General features: G+C 33.8%; 2 protein-coding genes across 7 annotated transcripts; both read left to right on the forward strand.

Moving 5' to 3' along the window:
- The first annotated feature begins 100 nt into the window (after window positions 1-100).
- On the forward strand, window positions 101-6,012 carry LOC108321307 (ankyrin repeat domain-containing protein, chloroplastic). Of its 4 annotated transcripts, none has more exons than XM_052869589.1 (9): window positions 101-1,091; window positions 1,249-1,331; window positions 1,686-1,784; window positions 1,869-1,964; window positions 2,167-2,265; window positions 2,354-2,452; window positions 4,546-4,899; window positions 4,996-5,095; window positions 5,791-6,012. In XM_052869589.1, exons 1-7 carry the CDS (start codon window positions 395-397, stop codon window positions 4,642-4,644), a joined length of 1,272 nt encoding a protein of 423 aa, XP_052725549.1. In that variant the 5' UTR covers window positions 101-394; the 3' UTR covers window positions 4,645-4,899; window positions 4,996-5,095; window positions 5,791-6,012. The 4 variants fall into 4 exon arrangements, with proteins under 4 accessions (XP_052725549.1, XP_052725547.1, XP_052725548.1 ...); XM_052869587.1 differs by having other exon boundaries at window positions 4,546-4,717; window positions 4,803-4,899; window positions 4,996-6,012; XM_052869588.1 differs by having other exon boundaries at window positions 4,546-4,659; window positions 4,803-4,899; window positions 4,996-6,012.
- Window positions 6,013-13,329: 7,317 nt separating this feature from the next.
- LOC108321263 (bifunctional nuclease 2) lies at window positions 13,330-16,056 on the forward strand. 3 transcript variants are annotated; one of them, XM_017552961.2, is made up of 10 exons: window positions 13,335-13,689; window positions 13,912-14,106; window positions 14,207-14,259; window positions 14,354-14,410; window positions 14,810-14,875; window positions 14,955-15,026; window positions 15,197-15,306; window positions 15,406-15,497; window positions 15,590-15,654; window positions 15,750-16,056. In XM_017552961.2, the coding sequence occupies exons 1-9, from the start codon at window positions 13,425-13,427 to the stop codon at window positions 15,640-15,642; spliced, it is 963 nt and encodes a 320-aa protein (XP_017408450.1). In that variant the 5' UTR covers window positions 13,335-13,424; the 3' UTR covers window positions 15,643-15,654; window positions 15,750-16,056. The 3 variants fall into 3 exon arrangements, 2 of the variants coding, with proteins under 2 accessions (XP_017408450.1, XP_017408451.1); XR_008245692.1 differs by lacking the exon at window positions 15,750-16,056 and having other exon boundaries at window positions 13,330-13,689; window positions 15,234-15,306; window positions 15,590-15,646; XM_017552962.2 differs by lacking the exon at window positions 14,354-14,410.
- The last annotated feature ends 1,008 nt before the right edge of the window (window positions 16,057-17,064 follow it).

The following is a 17,064-nucleotide window of genomic DNA, read 5'->3' on the forward strand; positions in this document are numbered from 1 at the left end:
AGTTGTTTGATCGATTCTCTGTCTGTATGAGAAATAACTATCAAGAAATGTAAATTTTTAAATGAATATAAGTATTTTGATTTTAGGAGTTCGCCAAAAACCTGAACCAGAGTTCTTTCTGGGTTATGAAGTAATTGGTTAAACCATATGAGAAAAAAAAAGGAATAAATATGGTTGCCATGTTTTCTTCAATGTGATTCAAAATTTGAGGTTAGAACTCAAGAAGTATATATAAATCCAATGTTATCATGTTGATGATAGTGAAATGGCATACCAAGCATATGATATATCCAATGAAATTTGGTACAGAATCATCAATATCTAACTGATTTTAAGGATTTTGTTTAGATCCAACGTTGTTTTAGCTTAGTATTTGCAGCAGTAGCAACTGGAAATGGAAGCCTCCATGTTCAACTTTTCCACCGTTATGTTCAATGCTCAACCTCACAATCTCTGCTCTCACCATATCAGTTTTCCTTTAACCATCTCTCCCCTCCGGTTCCAATCCCTTCAATTTCCGGCCAAACGGAATGAGCACTCCCAAAAGAACCGCAACTGCGTCGCTTTCGATGATGACATCTTCGAAAACGACACCGTTTTGCTAAACGACAACAACAACCCCAAACCCAAAGCGGGTTCTGGGAAGAAAGTAACGCCGATTAAGCGCGAGAATTTGGTTCCGGACAAGTGGAGAGAGGCTCAGGCAGAGACCAAAATCACCATTAACGAGAGGCGCAAGCAGAAGAATCGAAGAAAGATGGTTCCATTCAGAGGTTCCGAGAAAATTAAGTTCAACGGAACGGTGGAGAAGAAGAGAAAGGAAAATGGAAAAGTGTCGAGTCCCTACCAGGATGTGAATTGGAATGAGTACAAGGCTTCTAAGAAGGAAATATTGAAAAAGCTGAATCCTCTGGTTCTCAAAAACCCTTCTAGATTTCCCGTCGATGAGAAGGTTCCAGAACCTGACTTCAATGGTGAGCGTGTAGAGCCTAAGAATCCGAGAGGGGTTGTTCAGGGGAAGAATTTGGAGGATGTCTTACAGTTTTTCAATAGTGGGAGCTACAAACCTCGTGCTAACACCACCCGTGAAGGTGATGAATGTTATAGTTTTTAGTAAGTTAAAGTTAATAATTTATGTTAAGATCAAAATCAGTTTTCTGGAGAAGATAAAATCACTTGGTATTGGATGTGTATCTTCTTTTGAATGTTGGGATTGTGGTATTGATATTTTCGTGCCTGAATGAATAGGTTGTCGGAATTTGTTTGTTATTAGTAAGGAGGAGATGTTCTTGTTGAACAAGCGAATGCCGGACTTGGCTACTGCTACTTCAGTGAGTTTTCTGTGTCTGACGAACAAATTACAATGACCTGTGCTTTGTTCTCATTATGCATGTATTATTGCTAAGATGAAATTCTATAGTTCTCCTGCATTGTGATGGCTTACTATGCTTAGAGATAATTTGTTCCACGAATGGATGTTGTTCAGCAATTTCAGTAGTTGTTTATGTTTTGTTGCCGTTTATCTGTCTTCTTTGGACCGGGTTAATTGGAGCTAAAATAACGGTGTAGGATGTTGTATTTTCTTTTTTTGAGAACCATGATTGATGGAAAGGATTCTGATTCTTACTGGGAAAGTGTTTGGTGAGTAATGTTTTTTTTTTGGCTAATGCTAACATTATTTCCAGGATAAATGGCTTCCTCTGCACACATTTGCTGCATGTGGAGAATGCTTCCTTTTAGATTCTTTGTTGAAGCATAATGTTGATATCAATGCAGTCGATAAGGTAGATAAATTCCAACTTTTTATATGGCAGAATAAACATTGTGAAGTCGTTGATTTAAATAATAGTGATTTACTTTGTTTCCAGGTTGGTTTGACTGTCCTTCACAAGGCCATTGGTAAAAAGCAGGCCATAACCAGCTATCTTCTGAGAAACTCAGCTAATCCTTTTGTACAGGATAAAGTGAGTAAAAAATTACGTAATTGTTGTTGTTGCAAATGTGAGCCTTTGCGTCCTTAAGTTTTTATATTGTGTCTTTCCTTCCCCCGTTGAGAAATTGTTACTTTTATCGCTCCATCTTAATCTAACAGCATAGTATTATCATAGGATTAGTTGTTTGCTGGTGATAATTTTATGCATCTACCTTTTTTATGTATGGGAACAGGAGGGGGCCACCTTGATGCACTATGCTGTACAAACAGGTTCTACCGAGACAATTGAATTACTCTTATTCTATAATGTGGATATAAATCTTCAGGACAAGGTATGGTCAATTGTTCTCGTACTTAGCATACCTACATTGTAATCTTTTCAGTTGCTATTGAGAACTTAATTTGTTTACTCTGTTTCAGGATGGCTGGACACCATTACATCTTGCAGTTCAAACTCAGAAACCCAATGTAGTGAGGCTTCTGCTGCTTAAAGGTGCAGATAAAACATTAAGAAACAAGGTATTGATTGTTGATTTCCTGCATTAATATATAAATGTTAAAGGACCTTGATGCTTGCATACTGTTACCTGAATATGGATGTTATTGCTGGACAATCCGTAAAAGGTATCTGTCATTGCTATTTAGACTGTTTCTCTTTGCCATACCAACTAGTTAGGTCATCTGAAAGAAAGGCCATTTTCATATCCAAACCCTGCGTCACAATGTAGAAACTGAATCTAGATTTTTCTGTAAACCAGGGAAACGTTTCCAGAGTCATTATAAATTTATCAGTTTTTGAAGAAAAAGGTTCACAATTTATCGAGGGATCGTTAAACTTTTCCAATCTAATGTTTGTTTGCTAAATTTTACGTAGCTGTTTCAAACCCTGGGTCAAGGACATTAAGTTTTTCCAAATCTTTATGACATGATAGAATATAGTTTTATTTGAAATTTGGTTTTTGTTTGAGCATGATCCTTTAAATAACTGACTTAAGAAGATAAGGCATGAATGATTCTGTTGCTTATGTAATTGTGGGATTTCTTATTTTTGCTTAGCTTGGTTGAGGATAGAGAAGAGTGTGGAAAAGAAAATATTGAAAGAAATAGAGTGGGAAAAAAAGGATGTTTGGTTGAATTGAACTAAAGTGGAAAGAGAGAACAAATGGAGTGAAATTGTGAAGGTATATATGTATTTGGTTTGGAAGAAAAGAAACAGCGATTTTGGATAATTTTTTTAAAAAAATTTTGGTGATACCATTGTTATGGTTGGGCATATTCACACTGGTAAACTACTAAACACGTACCTATGACTTACAACGATTCTATTATGCAAGATTTAATCGATTAAACAGTGATGATAATGTATTAAATGAAAGTCCAGGATGAATGATTTAATTGATTAAACACTTATAATAATTGATAAAATTGGCACCTATAACTTTCAACAATTCCAACATGCGCGAAATAATCAATTGAAATGTTCTATGATCGATTAATTTGACCTTCATATGAAAACTTGATCAGTTCCTTACACAATACACCATTTGAATTAATGATAAATCATTTTATGGTGTACAACAAAATATACCAATGAGAATACTAGTCATTCAAGATATACATTACAAGTGGTGTAATAAGTTTAATAGGAAGTCACAGTCTTCCAAAATATCCTGCTACAACAATCCTAACCAGAGTCTTCCAATATATTCATTACACTTCACTTCTAATCAAAGTCTTTCAAGATATACATTACACTTCAAATCTATCAAAAGTCTTTCAAAGTGTACAGTACATTATAAATACACTTCCAAAACAATGTTCGTTTTTAAGGTTGGTTGTTGCATAAAAACTTGTAGCATACATTAGTTGTTCATCTTGCAAATTCTTTTTAACCAACATGTCCCACACATCTGTGATACTGTATTGTGGAACTTCTCCTCAAGATTGTTACTTGTTCATGCATCAATTCATTGCGTTTTTCAATAGCCACAACTTGCCGCTGTGCAACCTGTGACATATTTTCAGTCAACACATTCCCGTTAACAATTGCCTCAACCACTCTATCCAACCCAGTTGTTAGTTTATCAAATTATGTATTAATTAAAACAACCATTGGTGTTTTGCGCTTTGTGCAACGGGAAGTGTAAGTTCCAGTAACGGGATTGAATTAAGTCATACATGATTGACAAAAAAACTATCAACTTCTTTTCTTTCAAACTAAACACAAACATTTACAAATTCCTTCCATTTTCCTCTCTTTTCCACTTCAACCAACAACACTTTTCTCCACTCTATTTCCTTTCAATTTTCTTTTCGCTTCCACACTTTTCTCTTCCCTCAACCAAATGCAGCATTATAATGTCCTCCATGTATGGAATGTCACGTAAGTTGTGAGTTTTACATACTTGCATCTTCTAATATATCAGCTGTTGCTCACTAAAAGAGAGAGAGAGAGAGAGAGAGAGAGAGAGAGAGAGAGAGAGAGAGAGAGAGAGAGAGAGAGAAACTTGGGAATAGTGATTGGGTGTTCAATTTCTTTGTTTTCCTGGTTAGTGCTGATCATTTCTTTAATGTTAATTTTCAAATTGCAATTTCTCTGTTGTTTATTTCAGGATGGTTTAACTCCACTAGACCTTTGTCTTTACTCGGGTCAAAGTTTCCAAACATATGTGCTAATTAAGTTGTTAAAGCAACCTCGAGAGTATCTTTGACATGTATGACAAATGGTGTGTCTCTACCCATTTTGTCCTTGGTTAAATCTATTTGCCTTTTCATGCTGATCAAGTAAGAAGGATTTTAATCACTTGTGTTTCCATTATTACTTTCTATCATTGATTCTTGCGATGTTGGAACTGAATGGGTAAATCAGTTGCTAGAGATTAAGACTTCCAGTCGAAGTGATGTGACTTAACGAGGCAATCACATTTTGTTGTCCTTGTGTTCAATTTCAACAGATGCCAAAAGCAGTTAGTATTTCATTCCCAGTGTGCTGTTATGGATTCTTTTTTTTTGGTTGGTTCATTGAGTCGCTTTTGTGATGCACTGGGTGGATTTTATTGTAGGTCAATTGTGGTTGAATTCCATGCCAGGGACTTCGGCAGCTACTTTTGGAAACGCTAACTGCAGTGTAAATCGATCAAATATGAATCTGATTGGTACTTGGTATTTTACTATGCCTTTTCTACTCCATGTCACTGCCTATTATAAGGAGATAAAAGTAGAAGAAAGAAAATAAATTATGCATACTGTGTTTTGGGGTTGATAATGTACAGAAACAGATGTCTCATACACTATATTATCCTGAGCTCGGATTCTGGTTTCGTTCGCGTTGATGGGAATCGTAGTGATATTATTTTAAGTTAATGATTATCTTATCTGTGCCAAAATAATGTGTTGTTACCCGGTTTGTGATTATTCAATAGCAAAAATAGGTAAGGATGATCAATTCCATACAAGGAATAGGTTATGGATGGAAGTTGCATCATCATATTCTGATTTGTTCTGGATGATGACTAAATTTATGACAGGAAGATGTCTTTCATGTTGTCTTAGCTGATATCATTCTTCATCCTGTCAGTGAAACTATATATAACAGAAACTTGAACCTCCACCATTGACGTTTTTTTTATGAATTAATTTAAATACTCTAACACTTTAGTTCAAGAATCTTTATACTATCATCTAATCGTGTGCTCTATGAATGATAAAATTGTTCGTTTCTTTGAATACTTAAAACTTAAACTATTTGAAGGTGATTTTAAATTTACTGGTAGTGAAAGTCTTTACATTGATTATTTGATTAAACTCGTTTCTATATGATTAGTCCCACTGCTGGCTTTCCTTGTTTAATGTCTAAGGTGCTTGATGGATTCATTGGATTTTTGGAAGCTTTCGGTCATGTTCTCTGCCTCTGCAATCATCCCTACCATGGTTTTTGCCAAGCCTCAACCATAGATTTGTAGATAGTGGATTATGTGCTAGATTTTATGTACATCTAGTTATCTTTCTTTAAAGTAGCTTTAAATTTTTTTGATGATTATGACTTCGACCTTATGTACATATAATTATTTTTCTTTAAAGTAGCTTTCAAAAATTCTGATTTAGTTGACTTGTGAACACGATTTGCTTTTATTCACTTCATTACCGGTCTGTTCGCCTGAGATGAATTTACTATTCACGAGTAAAGGAAAGCGCGGATTTAGAAAATATTTCATGTTCGCTTTAAAAGAATTGCGAGCGATTGAAAGGAAAGATTTGCGGGATCAGTTATTTTTCCAATCATTGGTGCTATGCGAAGATTTAAGATGATTTATAATCAAATGTCTTTTTAGTCCCTTGTACTTACCATTATGTAAATGTATTTTATTACCACTGTGTAAATGTATTACATCTTCAACTAAGAAACAAAAATAATAACTAATAATAATAATAATAACTAATAATAACTAATAATAATAATAATTAATAATATTAATAATAATATTCATAATAATGATTTTCTCTCTCTCTTTATAATAATAATAATAACGATGATAATAATAATAATATTAATAATAATAATAATAATATTAATAATAATAAAAATAATAATGTTATTAATAATAATAGTTATTATTATTATTATTATTTCAATTTACTAAATTATCATTTTTTTATATTTAAAAAATTAATTTTTATTTTTTCTCTTATAAACATTTTTACAATTAAATATAACATTAATAAATAACATTTTATATTACTTTAATAACTAGGGGCATTTTGGTAATCTTTAATTTTTATCAATTAAACAAATTTTTTAAATCTATCACATCAATCAAATCCTACACTAATTTTTACAAATTTTACTTCCAAATCCACTCTCAACTACCCACAAATCCACTCAAAAAAACAACAAAAAAAGTACCTTCAAATCCCCTCAAATCCATTCAATTACTCTCTCCCAAATCATCTCCCACAAATCATCTCATGTGCACAAAGCCTACGTGAGCATAGTTGATTATATTATCAGACTAAGAGATTAGTTGTTCTATGTTCCGTGCAAGTGAGAAAAAAAAAGTTATTAAGAGCTCAAATTTTTAAGAATTAATAGTTTTGATTAAAGCCTAATTTAACTATGAACATAAATTACTCTTATTTCATTAATTTATCGTGAATGTACTTTTTTTTAGACAAATCATTTTAAAGAATATTGGGTGGGAATTATGGGTGTTCTTCTATAAGAATATTATCATGAAAAAAGAAAAAGAAAAATGGCATTTAAGTTTTTTTTCGTGTGAAATGTTATTTAAAATATTAGCACGGCTTATTCGGCTCAATATACTTAGTTCAGTTTGGTTTTGTTCGATTATGTTTGATATGGATAGGTTTGGCTTGGCTTGGCGCGATTCGGCTCAGTTTGGTTTGGTTTTGTTCAGTTCAGTTTGGTTCGCATTGGTTTGACACTGTCCGACTGGGCTAAGTTCGGTTCAACTAGGCTAGTTTAGCTCTACTCGGTTCGGTTTAGTTCTATTTGGTTTTGTTTAGTTGGGTTCGGTTCGCTTCAGTTCGGCTCGGGTCGATTCAGTTTAGATTGATTTTGGTTGATTCGGTTTGGTTCAATAAGGCTCGACTCATCTTAGCTCGGCTCAGCCCAGCTCGTCTCGACTCGGTTCAATTCAGTTATGATCAGGTCGACTTAGTTCGATTTGGTTCAGCTCAACTCAATTCATCCGATTTTGGTTGGTTCAGTTTGCCATTGCTGGGCTCGGCTCGTTTGACTATGCTCGACTCAGTTCGATTTGTTTTGGTTCGACTTGGTTCGGTTCAGTTCAGCTCGGTTCGTGTTGGCTCAGTTCACTTCAATTCGGTTCAAGTCGGTTCGGTTCGATTCAATTCGTTTCGGTTCTGTTCGCTTAGGCTCGACTCAGGTCAGCTCAACTCGGCTCTGTTCCGCTCGATTCAGTACAAATCATTTCTGTTTAGTTCGGTTCAGCATGTCTAGGTTTGATTCTGCTCGGCTCGTCGGCTTGGCACAACTCAGCTTGAATCAGCTCGACTTCGTTCCTTTCGGTTGCGTTTGATTCAATTCGGCTCAGCGCAGTTTTGTTCATCTCGGCTTAGCTTGGCTCACCTCATTTTGCTTGGCACTGCTCAGCTCGATATGATTTGGTTTGGTTTAGTTGGGTTTGGATCCAAACTGAACCGAACCGAACTGAACCGAAGCGAAACGAAATGAAACCCTAGCCCCAACTCCAACCCCAACCCCAACCTAGCCACCCCAACCCAACCCCACCCTCCCCAACCCAACCCAACCCTACCCACCCACCCCACCTAACCTCACCCAATCCAACCTAACCCAAGTCGAACTGAGTCATGTCGAGCCGAGTCGAGCCGAGTCGAGCCGAGTCGAGTCGAGTGGAGCTGAGTTGAGACAAATCGGCCAAACTGAACTAAGTCGAGCTGAGTCGAATAAGCCAAACGAAACCAAAGTGAACCATGCTAAGTTAAACTAAATTGCGGTGAGCTGAATCGAACTTAACCAAACCAAAATGAACAAAATCAAGTCGTGCGATCCGAAACAAATCGAAACGAATATCTGAACAACACGAGAGATAACATCTATTCTTGGAATCCTAGACACACTTTTTCCTCTATTTTTTTCCCTTTATTCTATAATTATTACTTTTCCTTAAAACTTACTTGATTTGGTTTACATAATGAGTTCTCAAATTAAATATATACCAAATTAAACATTGGAGCATATTCACGTCATGAAATAAATTCGCACTAAATTAATTGTTTTTTAATTCCTGAGAATGAGTATAATAATAATTATTATTATTATTATTATTATTATTATTATCATCATGAAGATAAATATAAGAGGTGGTGTTTGTGAGTACATGAAAAATTAGAATTAGAAAGCTGATAGGTGTATTACGTTAATGAAGCCAGATTTTAATGTTAAAACACATTCACCAGTATAAATATAATTTTAGAACATCCTGGTTCATTAGTCAAATCCTTCTATCTCTCTCTAGAACTCAGTTCTTCAAGTTCCTCTGCCTTTTCTCTACCATTCCTCCTCCTGAACCCTTTGATTTTCGATCTGGTGGTGCCCAAGTATCCGCAGCGTAGAGAACTCCACAACTGACCGATCACTTTCTTCATTCGGACCGGTAAGTTGTTTTTCCCTTTCCTCCGCTGTTTTGGACCTAAACCATGCAATCTTTGCTGGTTGCATGCGTCTTATGCTTCCTCTTTTGCATTTCCTGTCTGATTCTAGCTAAGAGTTGTTCTTGGTCACCAAGTGGTGGTGTGTAGGGTGTTGTCTAGGTTTCTCACAACTCAAGGTACTGTTGAGGCGAGTCTTTGAGCTGGGCTATGAAGTTTTGAGGTAAGGGGAGCTATAATACTTCTTTAAATTTGTGGTATGATATGTATGTATACTGAAATTTGAATTAATGTGATGTTTTAGAGTGGTATTTGAGGTCTAAATTTTATGGTGTGGTTTGTGCTGAAACTGAAATCTATGAAACTGTGTTGTGATGTTTGGAATTGATTTGGATGAGTTTAAATTGCTATAATTGATCAAATTGGAAGTGTTTGAAGTGTGAAATCTGTTATAACTTTGGTTAGATAGAAAATTTGGAGTTTTGATAGTGTTTTAGGTTATTATAAAGGAAGTGAGGTAGTGATTTTGAGAAGTAGTGGTCAGGGACTATCGTGGTCTGTTGGGGCAGTCTTAGCAAGTGTATTGTGACTTGTTTTGGGTCACCAAAGTGGTCCAAATAGGTGCAAAGTGTTAGAATTGGGTTTGGGGTCCTCAAGTTGTGGAAATTGATGTTGAGGAGAAAAAAGTTGAGTTGTAATCAAGTTAGAATTGTAGTAGGAAGGTTTAGGAACATCTAGACAAGTTTAATTAGGTGTAAAACATGAACTAGAGGTGTTAAAAATTGGAGATAAGGCCTAGAAATGGTAAGGGGGTGTTTGAGTGCATAATTCTGCAGAATTTGCGTTCTGCAGATTATGCAGACTTGCTATGCGAATGGTCTCGCATAGCGAGTCTCTACCGAGGGTGCTCTTTGTTTGAGTCATTCGCTGTGCGAGCTGGTGCGCTATGCGAATGACTGAAGGGTGATGCTCTCTGTTTGGTGATTCACATAGTGAATCTAGGCGTTGTGCGAATGGTGGTTGCCTGGGAAAATGCTAGTTTAATTCGAACAGCGAATTTGGGGCGTTATGCGAGGGTTTAGGGTTTGATAATGTGTAGCAGAATTTTCAGTTTAGCTAAGCGCACAGACTTGGTGCGCTGAGCGAATGGACTTTAGTTGAGCGCATATGCTTGGTGCGCTGAGCGAATGTGAGTGAGTAAAATCCATTGTTTCTGTTATGCGCACAACGAGTTTGGTGCGCTGAGCGGCTTGCCCATAACCTGTTTTTATTCTTTTTATTCATGTTTTCTGATAACCTTGAACTATGTTTTGATTATTAGAATGGTGTAGAAGTATCTATGATAGTGTATGATCAGTGAGGTTATATGTTTGGATTCAATGTGATAGTATTATGGTATTTGGTTGTTCATGTCTTGAGTTAAGTTTCAAAGTGACAGTATGATTGATGGACATAATTCCATGGATCTCAAAGGTAGGTTACATGGTGGTGCCATATGTTATTGGACGTAATTCCATGATCCTCAAGGAGGGGATCCATGGTGGTGCCCTTAGTATGTTTAGAATGATTTGCATGGAAGCTCAGTCTTGGGGGTTATCCTGAAGCTCCAATAGTCTTTCTTCTCGCTTAGAGAGGATCAATCTATGTCGTGAGGAGTAGCAGGAGGTCCTAGTCTTGGGTGCTTCTAGTATGACCCAAGGTGAGTGATAACGGACTAACCTCGTGAGTGTGGTAGGGTGAAACCCATTGGCAACGGCTTTGCAAAGCAGTAGAAACCACCACGAGTGCATGACCCGTCATAGCTCGACAATCATTCCTAGTCCGGACGAGTCAAGTTTTAAAGTGTAACAAGTTATGTTATGTGATCCAGTAACTTGGAATTAAACTTGTATGTTGTGTGTGATTGTTATAACATGATTTTTGTATATCTAGCTCATCCTTCTGTTTGTTCTGTGTCTGCTTGTGTGTGGTGTGTCCTTTTTCCAATGATCATTCATTTGGATGTGAGCAGAGGTAGGTGATGTGCCCCTGGAACAGGTCTTGGAGGAAGATGATTCCGCTGCTTAGCCTAGTTAGGATTCATAGACGTTATTGTATTTTGAAATATTCTTATGGATGTTTAAAGTTTTAAAGTATAACTATTTTGGGATGACTGTAATCTTAATATTTTATCTACAGTCTTCTTCTAACTGTTCTGTTATATTAAAATATGAATTATTATATTATATATTTCTATATAATCTGGAACGTTTAGAGTGTTATATTTATATATAATATTGGTATTATGATAACATATAAAATATACTATTAGAATTAATATTTATTTTAAAATAATGAGATTGAATAATTTCGTTTAAATAATTTAATAATATAAATAAAATTTTATTAATACATTTTATTACTTAAAATATGTATTATCTCTTTACAATTCATTTTCTAGATTTCTTCTCTTTTCTCTGTACAGTATGATTCTTTTAAAATTAGCTTATTTTGTTTTGTTTGTTTTTGTTTGATCTTTCTTCGTAATAATAATCACTTGATGAGTTGAGTAGAAATTTTTTTGTTAAGAGGCTGCATATATATTATTTATTTATTTAGCCTAGTATATTTTTTAATTTTTCGATATTTTCTTGAACTTTTAGTTAAAAGTTTAGATGATATTAATATTAAAAACTCTTGTATATAAATGTTTAAATTATAATTATATTTTTGAATAATTATAATCATGTTTTTATTTTCTTTGTCGATTAATGTTTTTTATTATGAAATGTGTGATAATTTTTTTTATAGTATAAAAACAATAAATTTGAAATGTTACACATAATATAAAATTTCAGAATTATTATTTGTTTTCAATATATGATAATAATGCAACAAAGATTTTTTTTTCACATGTTCTTATTTAATTTAATTGAAAAAAAGAAACAATATATTTTTTCTCGAAACTGTTTACTAAATTGTGAGATGAGAACAGAGAAAAAATATCAGCATCACAACTTGGTCAAAATATCTTTGTTGTCCAAGGGACACTTGTTAGAACGAGATCCAATTTGGTGACAGCTAAATTTTAAAGTATATAAAGAAAAAAAAAAGAAAAAAAGATAGAAACATAGACATTGATGTTACAAAGAGAGAGAATATTCATAACATAATACTTAAGAGGAACCAATGCCCTTGTCTAACCTCTTATCTACATCCAACATTAACAATTATACAAGATAACTTTTTTTAAAAAAAAATGTAAGTCGTACATTATTTAATCAAGAACGAAGATTACATATTTGCAGTTAAAGAAGCGTAATCATTTTTAGTTAACACTTAATTCAAGTTTAAAATATCGTATAAATATAGATATTTTAATTAACTTTTCTATTGTTAGGCATTTAAATTTTTTTATTTTTAATTGAATATGTCGTTTAATTTTTTGTTAATTGATTTATTCGATTATATTTTGTTTCATCGTCCTACGTATTTCTGTTACTAAAAAAATTGCGAGATTTTATAATTAATGTAAATAATATTATAGTTAATATAAAATAGTTTTCTCATCAGAAATAATAATGGAACAATATCTTAATCGTTGCAAGTGAGGATGATGTGTAAGTTAACAAGAAAGATAATAAGTTGTTATCTAATACTTTTTTTGAATTAAAATAATAAAACTAACTCGTCATGTAATATTGTCATTTTTTATTTTAATCACAAACTTCATTTTTTAAATACATGAATAGATAAAAATAATTAAAATAACATAATAATGTAATCGTCACATAAAAAATATAACGTTAAACTTAAAAATGTAAAACTTAAAAAATATAATAATGTAATCGTCACATTATAATGTTAAACTTAAAAATATAAAAAATATCGAGTACTATTTAAAAAATGATATTAATAAAATTTGATTAAAAATATCTAAATCATAAAAAATGTTAAATTTAATTAAATTTTTTATTAATTAGCCGTTTAAACCCAAATTTGTTTCTTGGATTTTAGTTGGAACAGAACAGACATAAGTTGGTGCATGAGTGTGATAAAAGCAACGCATAGTTAGCATTGCCAGGAGAAGAATCTCATCCACGGCAAAGGGCATAAAGCACACGCAATTAAAGCGGGGTTTAATTTAATTAAATAAAGCTAAGCATGTAATTAAGTATTAACATAATAACATCAACTCCAGTCTCACCAAAAATCTGTCCCCTCTCCTAATCCATTTCACCTCTCTCTCTCTCTCTCTCTCTCTCTCTCTCTCTCTCTCTCTCTCTCTCTCTCTCTCTCTCTCTCTCTCTCTCTCTCTCTCCTCCTCCTCCCAGCATCTGCGTCGTCGTTTCGATACAAAATGCTGGGTTCAAGATTCTGCGTCCGCACCGTAGCCGGCGTGGGCTCCGCCGCGGCAGATCACACGAATGCCGCCGCAACCATCGCCCGCTCCGCTCCCAACTCTGTCGCCCTCGATTTCTCGCCGCTCCACCTTCCGCCGCTCCGGTCCCGCCGCTTACGCTGCCGCCGATCCGTCCTCATTTCCTGCAATTCCTCTCGCCGCAGATCCAGCTCCGACGATTCTCTCGGCAACGATTATCTCGAAGCTTCTCTCCTTCTCTCAGGTTACTCACTCTCATGCATCGATAGCGATTATAGAAATAAACGCAATGCTTCCTCGTGTTTGTTCACTTTTTCTGCTTTCTCAAAAGTGAAAAAGTTGATTACGAATTATAATGGATTAATTGTATTACAGTAGCGTTTTGTAGTAACTCTGGTTGTTTTCATCCTTTAGGTCTATCCATGTGTATGAATGCCTGAAATTTTAATTACTTAAACTGGCGCAGAAACGTTCTCGCACTATCATATGTGGAAGAAAGGATTCCAAGCGGAGTTTCAATGGAAATCGTCTGCGCCATCAATTCCCTTGTCCAGAACGGATAGTAGTTTATTGAGACATAGCTTTCTACAGCGTTTCCAGAACCCTACGATTTTTCTCAGGATTTCTTGCGATGGAGACTATATACTGCCAATTGTTGTAGGTAGGTGTCACATGTAGACGTGTTTTTTAGTTTGTTTGACTTTTTCTGATTTTTTTTGAAAAATTCAACTTTTATTAACTTTGTGTCTTTGTTGGTTCAGGAAAGATTGCTATTGAGAAACTTATGGACGAGGAGTTTCAACGAGAAAGTGAGGTAATTTTAAAATTGGTCCTTGTGGTTGTTCAAGTTGTGTTTATTATTATTATTTATTATTATGATTGATGCTTAGCATATGGTGATATTACAGGATTGTCCTGATCAGTTCCAGTTTGTGAAAAATCTAGTTGGAAGATTAGACCATGAAGTATGAAGCTGAGCATTTCCACTTTACATTGATGCATGTGGATATGTTATCAATTCCTGCTTTTTTTTCTTTTCATTTAAGTTTTGTTTATTCTGATGCTTGCATTATAGGTGTAGTGAGATTGCTGCAACGAGTAGTATTCCACCTCATTCTTTTAGCTTCATTATTTTGCCTTGCATTCATGAGATTCTGCCTGTATGTAGGAGGATCATTGTGTCATTTTTCCTTGGACCTTTCCATTGTTATGCATTCTTCTTCCTGATTATATGTATCTCTATGTGCCTAAAATTTGGCGTTGATCTTGAACTCTTTTTTATTAAACACCCATTTCCATTGAATTCATTTTTCAAATACAAATTTGGTATTAAATAAATAATTCAACTCAATTTACACTTTCAGGTGATAATGGTGAGAATTACAGAGAGAGTGGTCAGCACTTACTTTGCTAGATTGTACATTAACCAGGTTTTGAAAGCTATTTAACTCATAAATGATAAAACACCTCTATTTTATGTTCTTTCGTTATAAAACTTAATTCTTTCAGCCAGGGAAAAGTGATCTTATCAGTGTGGATGCACGTCCCTCAGATGCTATCAACGTTGCAAATAGATGCAAGGTATGAATTCTATGTTATCCTTAGCCAATATTTGTTATCAAAACTTATGTTGAGCAAGAATCAACAAAAACTATAGTTCATCTATTCTTATGCAAAACTCGTAGTAAAATGCATTCTGTGCATAAGTGATGGAAAATGCAGTTGTGTGATTTTAAAGTTGATTTGTGCAGGCTCCGATATATGTAAGTAAAGAAATTGTTTTCACAGATGCTATCCGAATTGGTTATGGAATGGGCAGAGTACGTAATAAAAAGGCTGTTTATGATGTATTGCTTGACAGGTATTACATAGTTACTTTGTTATGTGCCAATTTTGCTGCCATAGATTCTGTGTATCAGTTACTGCAAGACCGATTCTAAACTTTACATGCTTTTTACAGCCCTGTAGATGGTCCAGATTTGGTAGCTCAAGAACTAAGTATGATGCATAATATGCATATAGCTATCAAACAGGAAAGATTTAAAGATGCAGGTGAAATATCTTTTGCATATGATTGTACTTAGTATGTGTGTGTTTTGATTGTGTTATGGAATGCCTAAAGCACTATAGTATGGCTTTTGCAGCTATATGGAGAGACAAACTTGCAAATCTTCGTAAATCAGCCCATGAACACTAATTAGCTTGTTAGGTACACTTGGAATTTGATGTTTTAAAAATTTATACATTTGGAATTTTGTAGTTTGACTGTCTAATTGTATATTGAAATTTTTTATGTGATTACAGGGTGAATTCTGACGAAGAATGTGGGGGAAATGTATGAGTAATGTTATTCCTGTTAATTTCTAGACGGAGATTTATTGGGGTATTGGTTACAGAAATGAAGGAAACTAGCAAAATCTTGTACAGCTGTGTATTATAGTTTTCGACCCCACTTTATGTACATAAATTATTGAAATGCCAATACCTTGTAGAAGATTGTCAAGCATCTGCCAATACCCAGAAATTACCATGATCATCTTGTATGTATTCACTGTTCAATCCCAGGACATGGGTCATGGCTATTAATGAGAATCGGCTTCTGTTTGCTTTATATTCACAATTAATTTTCAAACTTTCCAAAAAAGAACAAGCTAACTTATACGGATACTTGTTGAGGTACTGTATAAATCACAAATATGTTTAATGTTCAAAATTAATTCTATCTCCCCTTTAAATCAAGGGCTTTTCTATCATGTGCAAACTTGAATATAACTAAATAGTGCAAGTTTGAGCATGATAAAATAAACTCTTAAATAAAATGGATACTTGACTTGGGGATCTTTTGAACTTAGCACTCTAATGAATGAATATAGCATTTTTTAAGTTGTTGATATTGATGTTTTTAAATATTTGCTTATAGTATTAATATTGATCTATGGTACTGTCTTTCCTATTGTTATTTCCAAAGGTACAGTCTTTTCTATTGTTATTTCCAAACAAACTTTAGTTGTCTCGTTAACATTTTATGACAATAGTAGAATTTAAGTTATACAGAAAGAAATGATGTATGATGTATGATACATAGTTGATTCAATAGTCAAAATTTGTCCATAAGACTTGTTGTTGGACTGGTTCTAGAATTGACCTACTTGGATCAATCCATTTTCTTTGTTTTGAGGAATGTTTAGAGTGAGAAATTTGTCCTTTAAAGTTACATTTTGATTTTTTTTTCCACTATTCAAAATTACTTACTTATTTTATGCTCTTAATATTCATTTAAAATAAATAAACAATGTATATTCAAAAGTATTTTGAAATTAAACGTGTTGATAAAATATATTAGTCTGTAGCTATCACTGAATATTTTAGAAATACTCCATCAAAGTCAACTCATAAACTTATCAATGAGATTTAAATAAACATTTTAGAATTACTAATATTGCATTTAAATAAATTACTTTTAAACATGTTTTTATTAAAGTTAAATTATTCTTCGATCTCAATTTTAATTGTAATAGTTAAAATATATAAAAACTAATAAATTTATTAATATAGATAAAAAGAATTTCAAAAATATTTAATAAAAATGTAAATTTTAACAAAAATTTTAGTATAACAT

Source organism: Vigna angularis, chromosome 10 (assembly GCF_016808095.1).
Source record: "Vigna angularis cultivar LongXiaoDou No.4 chromosome 10, ASM1680809v1, whole genome shotgun sequence".
Lineage (NCBI taxonomy): Eukaryota > Viridiplantae > Streptophyta > Magnoliopsida > Fabales > Fabaceae > Vigna > Vigna angularis.